At 41.3% G+C, this 20,987-nt stretch overlaps 1 protein-coding gene across 3 annotated transcripts in view; it reads right to left on the bottom strand.

Annotated features, from left to right (window-relative positions):
- Positions 1–15,971, bottom strand: part of NKD1 (NKD inhibitor of WNT signaling pathway 1) — a 114,594-nt gene extending 98,623 nt beyond the window's left edge. Inside the window, exons 1-6 of one of the 3 annotated variants that reach the window (XM_068202677.1) lie at positions 15,844–15,971; positions 12,478–12,689; positions 11,669–11,786; positions 8,536–8,690; positions 8,363–8,395; positions 7,915–8,072 (exon numbers count right to left, since the gene is read on the bottom strand). In XM_068202677.1, coding sequence (XP_068058778.1) covers positions 7,915–8,072; positions 8,363–8,395; positions 8,536–8,560 — 216 coding nt within the window. In that variant the 5' untranslated portion in view covers positions 8,561–8,690; positions 11,669–11,786; positions 12,478–12,689; positions 15,844–15,971. Of the gene's footprint in view, positions 1–7,914; positions 8,073–8,362; positions 8,396–8,535; positions 8,691–8,827; positions 9,010–11,668; positions 11,927–12,477; positions 12,690–15,843 lie in introns of those variants that run through there. The other 2 variants (XM_068202678.1, XM_068202679.1) reach the window with 2 other exon arrangements.
- Positions 15,972–20,987: the final 5,016 nt, after the last annotated feature.

Below are 20,987 nucleotides of genomic sequence, written 5' to 3'. Positions count from 1 at the left end.
GAACCTCAATATACTTAATCCCTTTAAAGCTGCCACAGTAATGCCCCCAAATGCATTAAATTCCACCCTAATCGCAAAATACAAAGTATTTCTCTGGATGGACAGTGCACAGACTGCTCTGACCACATGCCAATCCACCTCTGAGCTAAAGCAACATACACTGCCTGCATTTGTTAGTCAGAAGTCCAAGGATACATGGCTGAAAATTCCAGGCACCTCAAATGTTAAATTTTGCTCAAAACATAACTGAACATTCAAGGGAGGGCCTCACATTCTCAAGGCATTCTCATTGCAAGTGACACAAGGAAACGAGAGCCACTGAGCCTGCATTTAAATCCAAACCCACTCAAACTGAAAGCAAGGCTGGTGGATGTCCCCTTTCAAGGTGTAACTGAGACACCTACACTCCCATCAATCAGCTCAATGAGTCTCAGAGTCCACTGAATTCTCAGACTAAGAAGGCTTATTGGACAAAATTATCAAATTATTGGAGCATTGACAAAAAGCAGAAAAACTGCTTGCCTGGTAAGTCTTGTTCACAAGTATTAAACTTTATTAACAATAGCTCTATGTTTAAGGAACAACCACCTTCCATGTATGTCTGGCAGGGACCTTGGTTTGAACCAAGGAACCACAAGGTCTTCTGCTCCCCCTGCTGAGGGGTTGGTGACTGCTGGGACCCTTTAGGTGTATTTTTACAGGGCTCTTCTTGGCAATTGAGGAGCTTCTCAGGCACTGATGGCATTTCAGTCTCCTGTGGCCACTGTCTGGTCATCTGAAGAGCAAAAATATACCAGCAGAAGTTTTACAGACCAAAACAATAGGATCATTTATTGCCCTTTAATACTCAATAGGCCAAACCACAGAGTGGTTCCGGTTGGAAGGGACCACATCATCTGGGTCATCTGGTCCAAGCTCCCTGCTCCAAGCAGGGCCATTCCAAAGCACAGGCCACAGGATTGTATCCAGAAGGTTCTTGAATCTCTCCAGTGAAGGGAGACTCCACAGCCTCTTGGACAATCTGTTCCAGTGCTTGGTCACTGCACAAGAAGGAAGCTCTTCCTCATGTTCAGGTGGAAACTTCTGTGCATCAGTTTCTTCCAACTGTCTCCTCTCCTATTCCTTAGTTCTACCAAGCCGAGCCTGGCTCCAGCCTCTTGACACTCTCCCTCCAGATACTGCTAGACATTGATGAGGTCCCCTCTCAGCCATCTTTTCTGAAAGTGCTACAGGACCTCCCCAAAGGACCCTGCAGCACTCCTTTCCTTAAACAATTAGATTCTGTATGGTTAAAGCACAAGTATTCCTGACGTACGATGGGCACCTACCAGGTGATGTGAGTCACAAACATAAAGAGATGAGGGAATCCAGATGAACACTTGCTTACAGACATAAGCCCTTTGGAAAGCCAAGTCCCATGGCAAGCCTGTGGATCACCTTATTAAACAGTGGACATCAGGTTACATGGCAGCAAAAAACATGCCATATTGCTCTGATGACAATAAATCCAGAAGCCTACAAAAAGTGAATGCCCTGTACAACAGTACCCCTTGCAGAGATACCAGGAGAGCAGTGGTTGAAGGTACACAAATCATTTCCCCTTTCTCTTATCTTATACTAAAAGCCAGCACAGCCCTTTCACCACAGCTAACACCACTGGCCTTCCACCACTGCAACAGAAATGTCATGAGATACTGCAATACAAACACGCTTTGCTGGCTCAAAAATCAGACACAATGAAGATTTTGCATTTGGAATTTTGTTAATAATTCTTGAATGGAATACAGTCCAACTCAGTCTCCCATAGCTGTAGTTACTCTGTAGGAGTAAATACAGGCTTAGTTTTGCTGCCAATGTTGGCAGATATAACTAAATAAATTTACAGAGAAAGTATATTTGACCCTTCCTTCACATTAATTTTTTTAACTAAAACTTTACCTCATTTTCCATGAAAAGATTTCAAACTATGTGATATTTGTAGATAACTCACAAGTATTCAAAGTAACTGGTATATGAAGAAAAAGTAGTTCCATTAAAAAAAAAAAAAAAAAAAAAAAAAAAAAACCACAACTTCAAATGTTTTGTACGTCTGAACATCTACCATTTGCTTTCCAACCAGGGTTTGATGCTGACATTCACGAAGCAAAATCTGTCTGCAAGGATTTCTATAAAGGCCAACATCTGCAGCACTGGGAGCAATGTTCCATTCTCATGTAAATATCATCACCGAACAATTATTTCCCCAACTTTGGAAAAACTAACTCCTACAAAGTTTCAGTACTCAAGAGACTTCTCTTTCCTCTGTTCATAACTCAACTCAAAAGAAACCATAAAAGTCAACTGAGATCTTCTTCTGAAAGGTGCATACAAATAGCTACTTACTGAGCTCCTCATGGGTCTTATTACAGATCCCAAAACCTGCAGAAAACCCTTCTGTTAATGAATGCTGCTGTAAAGAACATTCCCCTATGTCGACAATCATGTGCTATAAATGTCCCATTTTTCTTATAACTAAAGTTTTAGTGTGAAGTCTGGGCTGCATTATTTACATTTAAGACATTAAAGAATATAACGTATTGCTGTTACTTTTCATCCTGGATAAGAAAATACACTCCACAACCAAGGCCTTCTCATTCAGAATTAAGGTTTCACTAAGCCAACAGGGACTATCAGGAGCCCAAGAGACACAGATGAGGACTTGACCCAGCTACTACAGAGAATATGTTTTCTTCTTACAAACACCAACCAAAGTAACTCCACTTTAGCGGGGGTGGTGGGAGAAAAAGGGTTGTTAGAGATCAAAAAAAAAAGTTCCTTTAATGAGATTGTTTGCAGAAACTTCATGGGCCATTTGGCTTTCCAATCAACATGCCAAATTAAAAGTGCACCACATTAAATCTGAAACACCTATAAAACAAGCCCTGATGAAATACAGACAGCCTTCCATCTACCTCCTCCATATGGCTCAAGCAAAGTCAACTTTTAATTTCATAACACAAAATATTTAATTTATGCTTTTCTTCATATGTCAATTTAACCTCTGGCACATAGCTTTGAAACCATATAAGGATGCCTAACACTTTCCATATGGCAACTGAATTGTGGCTTTTAATTGCACCAACTGGTATCATTCAAGGATAATTCCCTTGGAATCCAGATTTCTGCTACAGTATTGGCCAATTCACTAATCTCATCACCATGGCACTAATACTTTCAGAGACTCTTTGATTGTTAATATTCATATTATAATTTTCCCAAACCAGAGCTGTCAAGATATACTATGTACACCACTAATTAAATTATCTTGGTTTGTTGCCACCAAATTTCAACACTAAATAAGATTCTGCTTTTCTCTCTCTCAATACAAAGTTTGGTAATTTTATTTTAAATGCCATAGACAATATTTTTGTGTACTAAAATACTTTTTAGTCATACCAATATTGAGAACTGCTGAGTCTGTTGTTTATATTAATCTTCAGAGTCAATAAAAACAATTATTTATATAGTACTGACATTAATGGACTTGGAAATATTTCAGTTAAAAAGATCACTTCAAGCAATCACACAAGATAACATCCAAGGAAAATTTCATTGCTCTTGTCACCATACCAGTAAGAAGGCAGTCTTTCAAATGTCACTTTACCCATTAAATGACCCCAAAGCAGTGCTACAATTAAATCTTGCATTTCAACAGCCTTTAAGCCATACTATGTACATAACACTAAAAAAGTCTCATTTCTGTTTATTATTTTCATTTTGGATTAATGACCTACCCAGCTTCTGTAAGGTGATGTACTTTTAATATGCACACATACACACACACTATTTAACAGTGGGGGACTGGGAAGGCCTTCTTTTTTAATTTAAGATTGATCATACTAGAGGAGCAGTGAAGTTGACACTGGTGTTGTCTCCTCTCAGCCATGCAAGGAATGCCCATTAATGTCACTGGCAGTTACAGGCACAGAACAAATGGAGAACAAGCCCCACCTCTGAAGGACTGATGCCTCAGAATTTCATACTGTGTTAGTCCCAAATCAGATACTCAACTCTAATTAATATCAATTAGGGTTGAACATAAGGATCACTAGTACCAACGAGCCCAGTGGAAGAGGTAAGCTAAAGTCATCTAAAATTATTACCTACAATGTGGCTCACTGAGAGTCAGTTTGAAATTTAATTAAAAATAGGATATTTTTTCCATTCCCAAGCACAGATGTCAATGAGACGCACAAGAACCTAGTAAACATTCTTATGGCTTTGAAGATAAAAGAAAATGGAACTAAGCAAATGTAATTTTTAATATTCCCCCCTCTAGCATAGAACCATTTCTCAGTTAAATAAATAAATACATGAATATTTGCAAACAATGTTGATTTCCAAAAATAGTTTGTAAAAGTAAACACACTGAATAAATTTAAGCTTAAGAATTATATAGGATAATCCACAGTATCAGAAAAACCTTACTGGATACAAGTTAACTCATTCATAAAGCAGCAAAAGAAGTGTATTCAGTTGCTGGCAGATTTACAGCCTCAGTGGTTTCAATTAGCTTTGAAACCAGAAGATGACTCTGGACCTCATACTTTTCATGGATGCAACAGAATTCCTTTTCTCTTTAATCCTTCATGATGTGGAAGCTGCAGGCCAGCCCTCGGCCTGCAGAGTCATTAAAACCCTTGGAGCAGAGCAGCCCCTGCTGGGCGGGTGGCAATGGTTTAATGAGATCAGAGCCCTCACCCAGCACAGCCAGCTGCAGACACACCACAGGCTCATTCCGGACACGCTCCCCTCCCCTGGCCCATGCCTTCACCCAACCGTCCTCCAGGAGAGCCTTCTCAGAAGACTTCTGGCAACAGCTGGACACTAATTACTGTTCTTTCAGTGAACTGGAGGGGAGACAGATGGACAGGACACGACAAGGACAACACATCAGCTGAGGGAAGTCTTCTCTGAGAAACTCAGAACTTCTGCACAGGAACAGAAAATGTGTTGTACAGTTGAACTCTCCTTGAGTGAAGTGATGTAAAGACCTCCCCTCCACAACAATTGTAAGTTCAATCATTCTAGAGAGGACTACAAATGAAACTTTACTGCTTTCCTGTATTAGTCACTCATTCCTCTTGTAAAACACTGCATGAATCCCCTGAACTTCAGTGTCATCTCCCCTGGATGACTAACTTAGCAGAACAATTCACTGTCTGTTCTTGAGAGAAACAGCCTTCCAACTACAACCAAGACAGAATTTTTGGCTTATAGACAGCAAAATAAATCCAATTCTACTATCACATCCAAGTTTTGATAAAAATTATTCAAATTTTGAATTTTCAGTCTCGGAAGCTCTTCAGGCTAGATGCTCTCCTCTCCCATCAACAGGTCTTTGGAAGTAAACTGAATTTCACCAAATAGGCCCTACATACTAACAAAACCATCATCAGCAAAGCTCTGATTAAGGATTCCTACTAGGAAAATTATTTCTAGGATGATTATTTTTTTAACACAGCTGTATGTTTCTGTGAATGCAGGTATTTTCGTTAATGTTTGATCTAGCTCTTTCTGCCATAAGTCACAAACACATCAACTTGGGATCTATTTTGGGAGAAAAAAACCCCATGTTTTACAGAGAAGTCACAGTTTTAGCTGTGACACAATAAAACTGTACCATTCCACAGAGACTTGTAAGCTTATTGAACATTTTAGGATGAATTTTGAAGCAGTAAGGAAAAGATTCAAGTGCAACGCGAGTACACTATTGGGGACTGTCCCACTGTCCCACACAAACCTGTGACTAACCATTAGCAGAAGAAACTACTATTTCTACATCTTGAGGAGACCGAAGAACCAAGAGGTTAGGCTACAATTCCCTTTGTATCTTGGCATAATTATACAAGAGATCAAAGAGATCTCAGAAGAGAAGCAGTCATGCAGTCTCAGTTATGGAGTCAATAGCTGTGACTCTGTAATCCTTGTCAAAATGACTGTACATATGGCACATCTGGTTCCAATGTAGGATTTGAAATGCATCCTTCCATATTCCAAAAGTTCATATTTTAAAGGAACTTTAATGTAGCTGTCACAGTGTGCCTGTGACAGGATGACAATTAAACTAAATCAACAAGCAGGCAGGCTATACATGCACACAGATACTACCAAATACATTAGGCAATAAATGGCAAATATTTTTGAACATTCAGAAACATCTCTATAAGTATGACAGTAAAAGGCCTCATGGGAACAGTGCTTTTAAATACACTTAAACCTATTTACAGTTTTATAATGTACTAAAACTGTAGACTAATATTTAGTTAATGGCTTGCTAATTGCTGAGCCATCATGAGGAGGACTTCCTCTTGAGTAAGAGGGGAGATACTGTTCTACTGTCATTCCAGCTGAGCAGACCTCACGAAACTGTCAACTGAAGAGGGTTGTGAATAGAAAGGACCTTTGACAAAAGATATTTTCTCCTTCTTTTATCAAAGCAAATCATCTTTGTGGAAGAAAATACATTTCACAAACTCAAGTCAGAGTTTTTACCTTTAACTCTTGTACACTAAATCTATGTTTAGTTTGGTGAGTTGAGCTTCTTTTCTAGAAAACATACATGTGAAAGGTAGAACATGTATAAAAACCATGACTTACAAAAACTGGGATAATTAGAACATAATTAAAAACAGGTGTTCTTACTCTTTGCATCTGTATCATAGTACGTACTATTGTTAATGAGGACTTCTTTCTTTGAACATATTGTTTCCTAGTAAAGCACAATAAATATCACTGCAACCAGTCATACCTGCAAGTTGAAGGTAATTATGTTCATGGGTTACAACAAATCAGTATCTTACCCCCTTTGTCTTTACTTCTAGTGACTCTCACACAATTTATGCTCCTCAAAATACAATACTGGCGGAATATGAAATGTCATCATCAGCTTTTCCCATACTACACATCTTCTACTCACTTACACAACACACCTAAAATGAAGTATTCTCAACTTGCAAGTGAATTTTTCCTGAGACAGAAGAAGTCCAGGCTTTTGACAATACAACTGGTAGCTAACAAAGCAAAGATCCTGCAGGAGGTTTGGTGGCCCTGGCTCTGCTTGTGCTTTCAAAGACACACTGCTTGCTGGCAAGCACAGATTCCAATCTCCCCATCTCTCAGGTTACCTTTCCAGTGATGAAACTTTCAGGGCTTGATCCAAAGTCAATGGGAGTCTTTCAGTAAACATCAATAAGCTGTGGCTCACACCCTGAAACACTATGAGGACCATATCTAAGTAATGTTAAGCCTGTTTACCTCCCATCATGCCTCTTTGTTTAAAGAGACAACATTAAAAATAAATAAAACAGCAACTGAAACATTTCCTCCAGCCCAGCTTTACAAGGAGGACTGAAGGAAAAAGAAGGGGTGGAAGTGACCAGTGAAACAGCCAGGACAAGCAAATGGCACAGCAACTCTCGTGGAGAAAGTCAGCCTCACGTTATTAGCAAAGAGCAAATAAATAACAATAACTCTTCGGGGACTTCTTGACTGCCAAAATGTCACTGGCAAACTTGTGCACTAATCAGGGCTCACAAGCTATCGCACACTGGCTGGGTGCTGGGCTTTCCCCAGGGATCGTTTGTTCCTGTTTGTGAAAGGTTTTGTTCTAATCGTACTGTCCAGACACCAGCAGTCAGGTTCCCTTACTCCTTTGGCTTCTGTACCCTCACCAAGTTTGCTCTGCAGCTTCTAACTTCATCAAAGGACTGAAGGAAACCACCCACGGGGCAGCGCCTCGGAGCAGCATTAGGGCAAAGAAAACCTTCCTTTGCACAACCGCCCCTTGGGAGGGAAAGAGGGATGTAGAAAGAGCTTTTGCTTTTCACTATTTCAAAGAGAAGGGGCGGGGGGGCAGCGAGGAAGCTGACATACCCTGGCGCTGGAGAGCCTGCACACGGCGCGGTGCTGGCAGCCGTGCTGGAGTCCCGAGCTGCTGCCGCCGCTGCTGCTGCCCCCGGAGTATTTCTGCTTCACCATCCAGTCCTCCAGCCCTCTGCGAGCCAGAGAGGCGTTCACCGCAAAACTATCACCTAGAAAAGAGGAGACAATGCCGCCGCTGAGCCGCCCGCAGAGCCCGCCCGACCCCCGCGGCCATCCCCGCGCCCGGTCGGGGCTGGGGCTGGAGCCGGGACTGGCACCGGGGCTGGGGCTGGAGCCGGGACTGGCACCGGGGCTGGGGCTGGCACGGAGCTGGGAGCGGGGCGGCCGCGCAGAGAGCAAAACGCGGCGGAAAGTTGAGGGGAGAGGGCAGGGGCTCGGGGGCAGCCAGCCGGACCGGGGAAGGCGTTCAAAGTTACTAACAGTGAGGAGCCATCCCTACCTTCTGGACTTTCTCTGGGTTTACAAACGGCAGCTAGGCAGATCCGGAGCGAAGTGTGTGAGGGAAATAATAAAGGAAGATCGTTAGACACCAGAATAAAATCACACCAACAAACCGAGTAAAATCCGAATAAAGGGAAGGGGCTAAGGAAGTAGCAAGTGAAAGGAACTAACCATGTTTCGAATGAAGTTTCCCCATCTCTCTGCATTGATCTGCAATTACGATTCATTTGACTGTTTTCAGTAGGGTCAGGTTCGCTTGTTGTTATTTTTTGTAGATATATAAAATCCCAGCGTGTTTAGAAATCCATGTGCTCCGCTTCTCCCTGCTAACACACAAGCGAGCTCAAAGCTCAGCTCCTCTCCTGCAGCACGGTCCGGCGTCCCCCTCTCCGCTCCAGCCTTCCTCCTCTCTCCTCTCTTTCCCAAAGACAGAGGCGGTTACAAAAGACCTTACTTCACCCACCGGGGAACATGATTGACACCTCATTGAGATTAGACCACTTGCAGGCAGCCTCCGCCTTCCCATTGGGCCGCGGCGGCAGATGAAAGGGGCGAGTGAGCCTTTTGGAGGCTCAAAAAGGAAAAAGGGAAGAAAAAAAAAAAAAAAAAAAAGAAAAAAAAAAAAAAAAAAAAAAAAAAAAAAAAAGAAAAAGGAGCAGCCGAGGCGCGTTTCACTTCCAGGCAGGCACGGGCGGCAGGGCCGGCCCCGCTCCGCGCAGCCCCGGGGGCGCCGGGCGGACAACGCTCCCGCTGCCCCCGGCCCGGCCCGGCCCGGCCCCCGGCCGCCGCCAGCGCCGCCCTCCGCAGCCGGCGCGGAGCCCCGCGGGCCGCGCCCCCGCAGCGGCCGCGTCCCCGCACGGGCCGCGGGGCCGGCTCCCCGCCGCGGGCCGCGCCCGGCGCTGCCGGGGCTCCGGGCACCCCGCACGCTGCCTCCCGGCACCCCTGTGCGCGGGTGCGCTGCTGAGCCCCTCCTGTCCGCACTTCGCGGTATCTCGGTCTCGGAGGAAGCCAGCATGTCTGGAAAAGCAGTTGTTCTGCTGACTTAGTCGTGCAAATTGTTTTTCACGGGCATCCCTTCGCACACAAGTGGTCCTAATGAAGTCACTGTTAATGCCAAAATGCAGTTCTCAGGGTCAGGTCCGGAACCCTTTCTCAGTGATTCAAAATGTTGGCAGCAGGAGGACAAAGTCTCTCTCAGCTTTTTTTCATTATTAGTTAAGTAGATGAGATTTACAAAGAATCTCCCCTACTTCTCCAAATTATGAATGGTGTATTTTTTACATAGAGCATAAACTAAAAGGAAACTTGCTGTTTCATAAAGATAGTTCTCACAGTCGTTAAAAATTTGCTTTTTTCCTCTGGCTGGTCATTATATTTCTGTTTATGAAAATCACATCTCCCTTGAGATCCTTGTAGTTCAACTAGGAGAGATAAAAGGGAGTACATAGTAGATTCAGAGCAAGAAAAAATGAAGACTTCTGAGAATTTAACTCAAGAAACTACTAGTCAAACTATGTAGGGTTTGACCCAGATGGGCCTGGTCCAAAAAACTTCAAGGCCACATCTGTGCTTTCAAATCCATATGTTTCAAGCACAGGGAGGAAGGAGTTAGACTTGGGAGCTCATCTGAAAAAAAGATTCAAAGCATATGTAGTAACACTTCTGCAGGGAATTGGGACCGGGAGAGGAGGGTCAGGCTTGGAGCTCATTTTTAGAAGGAATTCCAAAGCACATGGATGTGGTGAAGGTCTGGTATGAAACAACTGCACAGCACAGCCAATGCAATGCCATTAAATGAACCGTTTCAACCCAAATTGTTCTTTGGATGGTTGCAAAGTCATTTCTCACATTATTCCAACTATTTATCTGTCTAGCAAAGAAAGACCTTGCATTGTGAAATGCAGCCATTGCAACAGCATCAATTGGTTGTCAAATAGCTAATAACATGCATCTTTTGTGAATTTATTTTTTATGTATTTTAATAATTTCTTTGGCCCATTTTTTATATTATGTACTTAAAGCGACATATTTGTTCCTTTGAAGATTGTATCTTGTTTTGGGGAGGTCAAAGAGGGGAAGAAAATTATTTAGATGAAGCAGGTTCATTGGGGCATGGGCTTCACTTAGACTGTGAAAACTTGTAAAAATTTTCTGATTCATATGAAGAAATTCTAAATCCTAATACCTCAGGTTGGCATATACACAAGTGTCCTTCATCAGCAAATATTTTTTTGGAATATCACTTATCTTCACTGTTTATGAGAAATAGAGAACAGCTTAACGTAAGTGACCCCAAATGGGATGGGTCTATCCATTCGTCTTATGAGATGGTGCTCACATTCGGCTCTTGGGAATAAAACAAGACCTTAAAAATGTCTCAAGTTCAACAGGTCTGCTGAAGTGGCCAGGGGAAGAAGCCCTGGCTTTCACAGCAGATTACAGAGGTCCACTTGTGTCGAGGAACTCGCATTCAGAACACAGCCACTCTTGTGCACAACTGCCTTCACATACACAACATTTGTTAGCATTTAAAGCAAGCCCTTTCTAATTACAGTCGATGACATACCCTGCAGAACCAAGGCTTTCACAGGAGAGCAAATCTGACAAAAGAATCCCAAATGTCAGTAACTGACTCCATGTACAATGGGATTCATGACTGTTGCCTGGGCACAGGACTAACACAATTACAAGATGGTGACATTACTCTGGGTATGAATCACAACTGCAGCTAATTCTTCCTCCACCTAGGAGAAAGTTTTAGCTACTCTCAAAGTGACAAATCTTGCGATTCTTACCATGGTTTTGCTTGGACATCAAATTCCAGTTGATTTCAGGAGATTTTAGCATGGTATATCAACTAAACAGCAACCTCAAGATTTGACTTAGTATATAATGGTCCTCAAACTACAGGGACCTCAAGGAATACAAAGATTTTTGGTTTTCCTTCCATGGGGTCAGAAGGGTGTTAAGTAGTGACGTCTAGTAAAATATCAGAGTAAAGTACACCATTCACAAAACAGTACTAATGATTAAAGGATCTCTAACCCAGTGACCTCAGTGGAATTCTTAAAGTTCGGAAGCTATGACGTAGAGTATTATTCATTGCCCTTTCATTAGGGCTGACTACACTCTACTTCTTCAGAAGATGGAAAACCCTTTTGAACCTTGCTATACTATAAAGCAGTTGATGATATGAAATGCATCTTAGCTAAGGAACAAGTGAATAAGACTATTCTAGGAATTCATTGTCAATATTCAATAGCATAGCAAAATTAATGGCAATAGTTGCAATAGCAAGAGTTACCTGATAGATGAAAGCACCACATTGATTTTCCTGTCTGGGTAGTGGTAAGATACTGCTTTCCAGTTCTTCTGCTTTATCTCCTTCCTTTTCTTCCCCTCTCCTGACATGTTCCCTCCAGCTGGAGATGAAAGAAGGCTGGTATTGGCCTCCCACAGTCTCAGGTGGGTGCTGTTCTCTTCCATCTGGAAGTGGCATGCTGGTCATGCTACACCACCTCCATTGCAAGTGAGGGCTGATACGTGTTTTTTAAAGTTGAAAAGCCCTATGTAATTCTTAAAAAAAAAAAAAAAAAAAAAAAAAAAAAAGGCACCGAGAAGCAGCAAAGTGCAAACTGTGTGGTTCCTCCTCTGCATTAAACAATCTAAGTCCATATTGAACAGAATGACAGTGTTTTAAGAAAATGTTGCTCAGTTGTAAAGGAAAAACATGTATGTGCTCTCAGCAGCATTGACAGGGACAATGGATCATATGTAAGCTCATATTATTTCCAGGATCCAGCTGATTCAGAATGTTTAACCTCATCACTCTTAGAATCACAGATGGTCACAAACCACACACAGCCTCCATTTCAACCACGTTCCAACCAAACCCCTTTTACTCATCAACAAAGAATTGCCCACAGCAATAATACCTCTTCAACAGTTGCCTCAATCACTACCCTGCTGATGCATTTAGGGCCACAAACCCTTTTATGAACATTTAATTTTGGTTTGGTGACCACATGAGTGTTTTGACTGCTCATTCCCAACACATAAATGGGATGCCTGTCACAAGACACTGTTTTAGCTTTTGGGCCTTTGTCCTTGTACCTCTGGTCTTGGCAGTTTTTTCAGCACTTTTGCCTTAGGCATTTTTGCAATCAGGCATGTTAGCACCTCCTGGCTTTAGCAACTTTGCAGCCTTAGCTTATTGCCTCAAAGCTTTGGCATGAGTCTGCACTGTGGCATCCTTTCAACTCCAAACATACTTGCTTCACAGGTTTTCCTTGGGTTTTTCTTGGATGTCAGCAACTGCCCTGACCCTAGAGGGGGAAGAAAGACTGATCAGCAAGTTCAAACAGTGTCTGTGCAGCAGAAAGATGTCTATCACAAATGAGCACATTCACTACCTCACCTGCCAAATATTGCACATGCTCAGGTACCATGAGAAATTTTTCCACGCCTTCTTCAAGATTAGTCCTATAAATCTTCTGAGAGCCTGTGAAGGTTGTCTGAAGAAAACCATGGCAAACTTTGTAGTCCTGCACTGTAAGACCACTGTGTCTCCATACTCCAGTGGATATAGTTTCCATCATTAAAGTATTTTCTCTTTCACTTCTCTTCAGAGCCAAGAGAACCCATCAAATAGAGATGGATGTTGAGTTTAAGGGCTGGTGGTTCAGGGTGACAAGTGCTGATTTGGCAGATGAGCTGTTTTCCACAACCACCAGTAGACACCCAGTTGTCCTTTGTACTGCCTCCACTAAGATACTCCTTTTCAGGTGGTATCACATCTTCTTTCCATTGTATTCAGTAAAATTAGTTTTATAAGTCTTAAAACAGAAGAATCCATGATGATGAGTATAAAGGTTCATGCCAGGTTAATCTTTGTTTTCTCCATCTATTACTCTGAAAGTCTTCATCAGCAAGTGCCTTCAGTGAAGGCCCAGTTCAGAAATGCTTTGATTTGTGAATTCCTAATTGTCACCTATTATGTCCTGCAAGTTCTCTCTCAAAAACCTTTGCATAGCTAACTCAGTAATCCAGATTTCAGCTCACCAGAAAAGAGGAAAGGTGAAAAAATCAGTTGATGCTGCCTAAAACTAGTGAGACTGCTTCTACCATGTATCTCTCTCTAGCTGAGGAAGCCGGGCCAGGGCTTTCCCAGCAATTTAGAAGCAATTGGCTTTTTCAGTATATTTTAGTGGGTGTTGGACCTAGAATCTGTTTGCTTGGAATCTGATTGCAGATTCTCCAGAAGAAATTCGAAGATCATACAAAATTAGCAGGAATCATTTCTGTCACCAAAGAAAACGCTATTCCTATCCAAATAAAATGAATTTGCAATTTATTTACTAATCAAAAACTATGGATGTCCTCCATAGAAGGGAATTCTTGAGATATTTTAAAGTGTGATTTTTCTGAGTTTTCTTTTTCCAGTAGATATTTTGCTGAGATGAAATTTGCTAACAGTTGTAACAATATGCAGAGAAAAGGGAAAAAAACTTTTTTCCACATCATGTATAGTGTGCTACACATAAAAAGAAAAAAAAGCAAAGTAGAAAGTACTGCCATGACTTCAATAATCAGAATCTTTCCTTTAGCATCTAAGAAATGACAAGTAAGAAAGTTTTAATATAGGATAGGATTTTTATTTGCATTTCTTAACAATAAGGGTGGTTTATACTCCACCTGGTGTCTTTTCTCACATCATCTTTTATGGGCTTCTCTCAGTGACAAGTACCTTTGTACAAAGGTTTCCTCCCCCCCTTTCCCCCTTCTCTGGTTCTAACTCTCTAGCAGGCTTCAGCATACAAACACAATGGGAGCATTGAAAGGAAGACAGTGGGACACCTCCTTTGATCTTGTGTTCTAATAACTTGTGTATGTTTGTGTCCAAAAACAATGTTCCAAGGCTGTGAGGACTGCTGCTGCCGAAAAGAATACTCATCACAGGGGCGGTGGAATAGTTAAACTGCATTCAGAAGAGTAAAGTACTGGCCAATAACGTAAACAACAGACTGTAAACTCCACTAAAATGCTTTGATGACTGAAGAGAGCCCCACTCCACAGCTGACAACACAGGCATCATAGGTCTGTTCAAAGCATGGCACTGAGGGTCACCATTAAATCATACAATTCCCTATTACTTTTCATATCCATTCTAGAGAATACTCACTGCACATGGACAAAAGAAACATGTCTTGCATTAAAGCAAATGGCTACAGTCAGATAAGCCAGCTGAGCTCCTCCACTCTGCTGCTACTTGCTCAATGTTGTTGGGGTTTTTTAAACTGTAAGAAGCTGGATTTTCTGTTTTCATTTTTCATTTTGTAATGCACTGGTGCTTTTCTTTCTGAAAGAGGAAAAATTATTGCTGGAAAAACAATTGGCATGGGAACAAAGTAGGACCAGTCAGACCTTACGGAGCACACTGCTTATGTAGAAGTCACTTCTGACAAAGTGGCAACCCACAGCAAGGGGTGGAGGAAGGAGAAAGTTGCTTGATCACTGTCTCATTATTTACAGCTATGGGGTGGTAAAGTCCTCTACCATCACATATTGACAAATCCATGATCTTTGGGAAGAAAATGTAAGAATCAGGATCTGCACCTATATTTTGTATTTAGGTTTCCTCTCTGGAGTATTTTCAGCATAGTTGAAACTACAGACATTGACAGTCACCCAGGCCTGATTTCCAATATGATAGCATTTGCAAAACTCATGAAATGTGAAAGGCTTGAATTCAATGTATGGTGGTTCAGCACAGCACTTCTATGTTAGTTTTGCTGGGTGTTTTTTAAATAAACATAAAGTTTATTGAAGTTCTGTTGCTATAGTAAACAGGGTTGGTGCTGTGCTTACAAATAAGTAAGTGTAAGAAGTGTTAACTTAATAAATATCTGAAAAGGATAAAAAATGTTAATAAAACTACCTTTTAAGCTCTGCATGAATTATAACAATTCCAAAGTGTTTTGGCAAACACTTATAACCATATCATACTGGGAAAGAAAACTTTACTCCAAAAGCTCTGCCTGGACCACCATGTCACAGTAGAAACCTGGCTCCAGTAACTTGCCACAAGTATTTTGTCATTCTAAAAGAAACTTGGCTATAAAAGAATGCCTTCTTTTGAACATTAAGATACAGCAGAATAAGCAATCAGGTTTTTCTCCAAGATGTTTACATGCTGAGTCGTTGGTTACTGCAGTTTTCCCCCACAGGTACCCTGTGCACACCAAGGAGTGGTGTTGGTACAAAGCCTGTGATGCAGCAGGAATACAGAGGCTGACACAGGTGAGAGGCTGAGGCACAGAAACTTCCCTTCTCCATTTCCCTGTGTGTGTTTCTGCTCTGCAGTGCCTGTAGCCCACAGGCAGTCTTGGGGATGAATTACCCAAGAGTACAACAGAGAGGTCCAAACTGTTAACTGTTGGGCATGGTCCTGGCTCCGTGCTCAGCCTTTGCGCAGCTTACCAAGGTTGCTGAATCAGAAGCAGACTCGCTTCAGGCCCAGACCCAGGGAGATGCTGGCACACAGCAGGAGCACAGAGCGTGTCAGCACTGCCCAGCACAGCACACACACACTCCAGGTGACAAGACATGGACCCCGTGTGCAAGGAATTCCTTGTGAGGAAAACAGAAATCACTAAAGCAGTTCAACTATATTGAGGCCACCAGCACAGCACACACAGCTTGAGCTAAATTGTCCTTGCTGCTTACCTATATTCTCTAAACTTTGCTGTGGAAAACAGCTCTGTTTTCAAAATTTACTTAGTTTTTTCTTACAAGGTGCATCCAAAGGAACCACAAAACTGACTCATATAAATAAGACACTATCTTAAATGAGCTTAAAATCAGTCTTCTTCACTTCTATATGAAAACTTCTGAAAGACTGGCGGATAGATACAAAACAACCAAGTAAACTCTGAACATTTAATTTATACTTCTTTTAATTTATACTTCTCTGCTTTTTTTTTACTGTTAACCATTGGTGTTACAAGACTCTACCAAACACACTGCACATGGATTTAATTTGTGTTCTCAGTACATGGCCTCTGCAACATTTTGTTATGGCATTAATGACATAATTATTGCATTCAGATAGGCTGCATTAGTTTGAATGAAGATAACCCATGGAGATCCACTTTGCTGCTCTGTTCTACTTTCTGTGTCCTTTTACATTGTGCATTTTCAAATACATGACAGAAGCTACAGGAATTCCGGGATTTGCATAAAACTAACAAGCCCTCAATTCTTCTGCTGGCATTCATAATTTTGCCATGGTGGTTTTGAACTAGTGCCAGACCACGTCTAACCAAGGCAGCATTTCTGCCAGTGTCCTGCAAAGGCAGGGTGCATCATAGCAGGCTTTCCCTTTTGCCTCTGTTCTGGCAGCCAAAGAGCAGACAAGTGAAAGAACTCAGGCACGTAAACCACACACCTTTAATTCCTCACAGCCTCCCTTGTAGAAGCCTCTTGCAATATCTTAAGAGAATCTTTCCCTATAAGGCTCCTTCAGTATCATGAGGCAGCTGTAGGACTGTGGCTGGGTCACTGCTGCTAATACCACATTCACACAATAAGAGAACAGTGTCTTATTTATTAATCTAAATTTAGACTTTAAAAAATACAAATTCCTGAACATATACTATGTAGAATTTATATTCCTCTACAGTCAATGGAGAGAAATGGGTGATTCATGTGACCTATTTTATATGTCTCTATGAAGTTGAAATGAATCATCTTCTAAAAGTACCTATTAGGAAATGAATTGTCTCATCTTAATATAGACATTTAAAATAGGTCAGATGAACAGGTTATTCCCCTCTCTTGGCTATAAGGGGAGACCAGGTGACCAGATCAAGTGAAGATAACTGTAGATAGCTAAATTTGGGTGAGATGCATTGTACTTTGTGCATATGGAGCAAGATTTTAAGGTTCTTCTTCCCCCTGGTCTCGAAGGGAGAGGTGAATTTTCTTTTTTTAAACACAAAAAGAATACTCCTGCATGCTATGCACTGTAAAACATTCAGGAGATCAAAGAGAACGAAATGCTACTACGCTGGACAAGGCTCAAGTGGGATGTACAACAGCGTGAGAGATCTCAGCTCTGTCACCAAGCAGAAGACAGTCAATGTGTAAGTTACAGGTGTGTTAAGGCCATTCTTGTATGTGTAGCTGTGGGTCTGTGGAATGTTTCAAGGAGTGTTTTTTGTTTCTGCAAGGAGTTAGAATGTCACCACAAAAAGTTTCTTACTGCTCCAGTCTTAGGGTTTGCTCTAGTCAGCCCTCTTGTGCAGAAAGATACTGTCCAGAAGAATACTGAGACCAGATTAGCCATTCCCATCAACCTCAAGCAGACAAACATATGCAAGAACAGCTCTGCTTCTCTGGTACTCCTAACCAACTAAACAGTGGGAGTACTGTAGCATACATGGGCTCAAGGAAAGTTAGGGCAAACCAAGATAAGGGAAATCAGTGACAGTTTCTAAATACAGAGAAGTCATTTCAGACTCAAGAATCCCCTGAATAACAAGTTGTGAGAGATTGAGAGATGATTGAGTGGAAGTATCATGATATGTTAACCCTATTATACTCTTCCCCAGGCATCTGCTTTTGGTTAGAGACCAGTGGCCTGTTCAGCAATTCTTGATCTACCTACCACAAAAAAAAAATAAAGTGGATCATGAGTGTTTCAGACCAACTGAAGAAGTTCAATTAGTATAGACCCCATAGAAGAGAGGAAGAAAATTCTTGCACTGAGTTCAACTAAGCCACTGAGCTGGTCTGGAGGCTCCATACTGATTTCAAGAGACCCATGAGGTACTATTCAGTCTCTTCATGTCTGAGTAGCTGTACAATAATATCCACATTATTAAAATAAAATCTTGTTTCATAAGACAGTTTCCTCATATGTTCTGAGTATTTCCTACTGAGAGTGGGAAGGCATTAATAAAACTGGATTTAAAATTCTACAAATCAGCATAAATCTCTATGGAAAAAGAATATACTTCAGCTCTTCCCCGCTGTTGGATTATTGTTGAATACCCTATGGTTCTCCACAAATTCTTTTCTGTAGCACAAACCAGTGAGACGGATAATAGAACTTTTGTTTATAAATTCTATATTCTCTTTACTATAGCATCTAATATTTTAATAGCTCATCTTTCACACAATGGAATCATACTCAGAATCATGGCACACTGGCAAATAGTTAAGGAGTTTAAATGTATCAGTCTTAAATCAGGCCAAACAGGACTAACAACCTAAAGCTGACCTAGGCTCTCCCTGGTCATGGACAAAGAGGTTTAGCAGTGTTTGGCTGCTGTATTGGTTCCTTGGGTACAGCACTGGTGCTGCCTCCAGCTGATCACAAGGCTCCAAGCCCAGCAGTTCAGCCAAGGTTCAGCCCACCTGCCTGTGCCTTCATCCAGACCATCCTCCATCCCTCTGTCAGCAAGGATGGTACTGTGTTAGACAGTGTCAGAAGTTTCACTAAAGTCAAGATGAATATCCTCTGCAACATTCACCTTTCTTACAGAAGGCTGCCAGGTTTGCTAGGGATTATTTCTCGCCTTCATAACCAATGCTGAGCACTCCCTGTCACCTTCTGTCCTAAGTGGGCTTGGAAATGGGTTCCAGAGCATTTGTTCCACTGCCTTCCCTGGCATCAGGGGGAAGCTGACTGGTCTGTAACTCTCAGATTCTCCTTTCTGTCCTCCTTGAAGATACCTGTCACATTTGCTTTATTTCAGAAAGCCTTTCCCAATAGTGGTGACCTTACAGTGATAGCTGAGCGTGACCTCACAGAGATATCAGCCAGCTCCCCCATGAGTGCATCCCATCAGTTCCCATGGACTTGTTCCATCCAGCTTCTTTGAGCACACCCTAACCTGACATTTTTTCACTGAGGGTGAGTCTTCCTTGCTTCAGACTTTCTCACTGGGCTCACAAACCTAGGATTGTTGGAGGCTGGTTTTACCAGGAGAGAAGGAGCTGAAGAGTTCAGTGAGCACCTTGGCCTTCTCTGTGTCCTTGGTCACCAAGCCCCCCACTCATTCAGCAGCAGACTCACATTTTACCTGTGATGCACTTGCAGAAGCCCTTTTTGGACGCCTTCCCAGGCCTTGCCTAATTAGACACCAGCTGGGCTCTGACTTTTCCAGCCCCAGCTCCACATTTGCATGGGTTGCTGGAGTCTACAGTGGGGAACACACCTGAAGTTTGTGTCTAGAGCCAATCACAAATTCAATGTACCAGCCTCAGAAGTAAATGTGGGATGGTCTTTTGTGTACAAACTGGCAGGAGACTGAATTTGTAAGGACCACAAAATATCCAAATATCCCAGCCATTCATAATTTTCACTTCAGCAATTTAAAGAATCCAGATGTGATTCTCTGCATTCATTTAAAGAAAATTAGACAAAAGTAAATATTACAAGCAAATAAAAGAGTTTTAAACTGCTACAATGGTCCAAGCCTTTGTCATGCTTACAGCTGGGATCAGAGCTGTGCAGAAAGTAGGTTTTCTGCTATGTTGGAATTTCTACTATTTCTTTCTTTCATTCTAAATGAGGAAAAAACTATTTATTTTCATAAATTTTTAAAGTTCTCTTCAGGTTTAAACTGATGGTTCTGATTTTTAGGCTCTTCTTATTACAAAACAGTTTGTCTTCTTAATTTTAAACAATGGGCTAAAAAGCTATTTTACAAGGTCAAAATGTTCTTTTCCAAAAATATAAAGAACTTCTGTTTCAAGTCTATTCAAATATTCTGCTCCAGTATTTTAATACATAGAGCATTGTCAAAAGTGAAACATTTATATGGATTGCCATTTTGCAATGAAGAACAGTTCCACAATAAATTTTCTGACCAGTTCCAATTTGAAATGTGAGAGAATACAGAGATTATGTTTACAAGTTGCTTTGTAGCTTCAATGGTATTACTTATCCCTTTCATCTCCTAAGAGCAAGGATGACTCAGAAAAACATGATCAAAAAATTTGGATCCGAGATACAACAAATATAGCAATTATATTTATTATTTTATCTTATTTTAAAGGTTTAAGATATCTGAAAAAAATAGTTTTCAATTCTGCTTAATCTGACTCTTTATTGACCTAGGTTCATCTTCCCAGGGATTTTAGTGAGGAAGGTACACTTTCATTTCAGAAGCAATTCAGTGTCTCTATTTCAGTTTTGCTATAAAGGAAGAACATTTAATTCTGTCAGTTTCCTTTACAGCCATACTGCAGGGTGCCTCTGATTATGCTAAACATTTGGGCCAGTTAAAGCCAGTTAGCTTTATTTTATGTGGTTTTATACTGCAGATTTTTACATTTCCTTTCTTAGGACACCAGGGCTTTTTCACCACACGAGATGCAAAAATTAATAATACTTTGTTTTGCTAATCCTGAGTTAACAGTCACAACAAACAGCATCCAGCCTGACCCTGAACAAGAACTCTGGGTCCATCAGATATTCCAAATAGTAAAGACATAATCCTATTAAAAAGATAAAATAATATGAGAGAAAACAAAGCAAAAGGAATCTTAAGTATGTATATACCTCTTTAGGCTTCACAGCTGAGCAGTCCCTCTGAAGCCATCACATTTCATTA

Source organism: Anomalospiza imberbis, chromosome 12 (genome assembly GCF_031753505.1).
Source record: "Anomalospiza imberbis isolate Cuckoo-Finch-1a 21T00152 chromosome 12, ASM3175350v1, whole genome shotgun sequence".
NCBI classification, from domain to species: domain Eukaryota; kingdom Metazoa; phylum Chordata; class Aves; order Passeriformes; family Viduidae; genus Anomalospiza; species Anomalospiza imberbis.
Note: the sequence above shows the minus strand (reverse complement) of the source record. Positions and strands in the feature narration are given on the sequence as shown.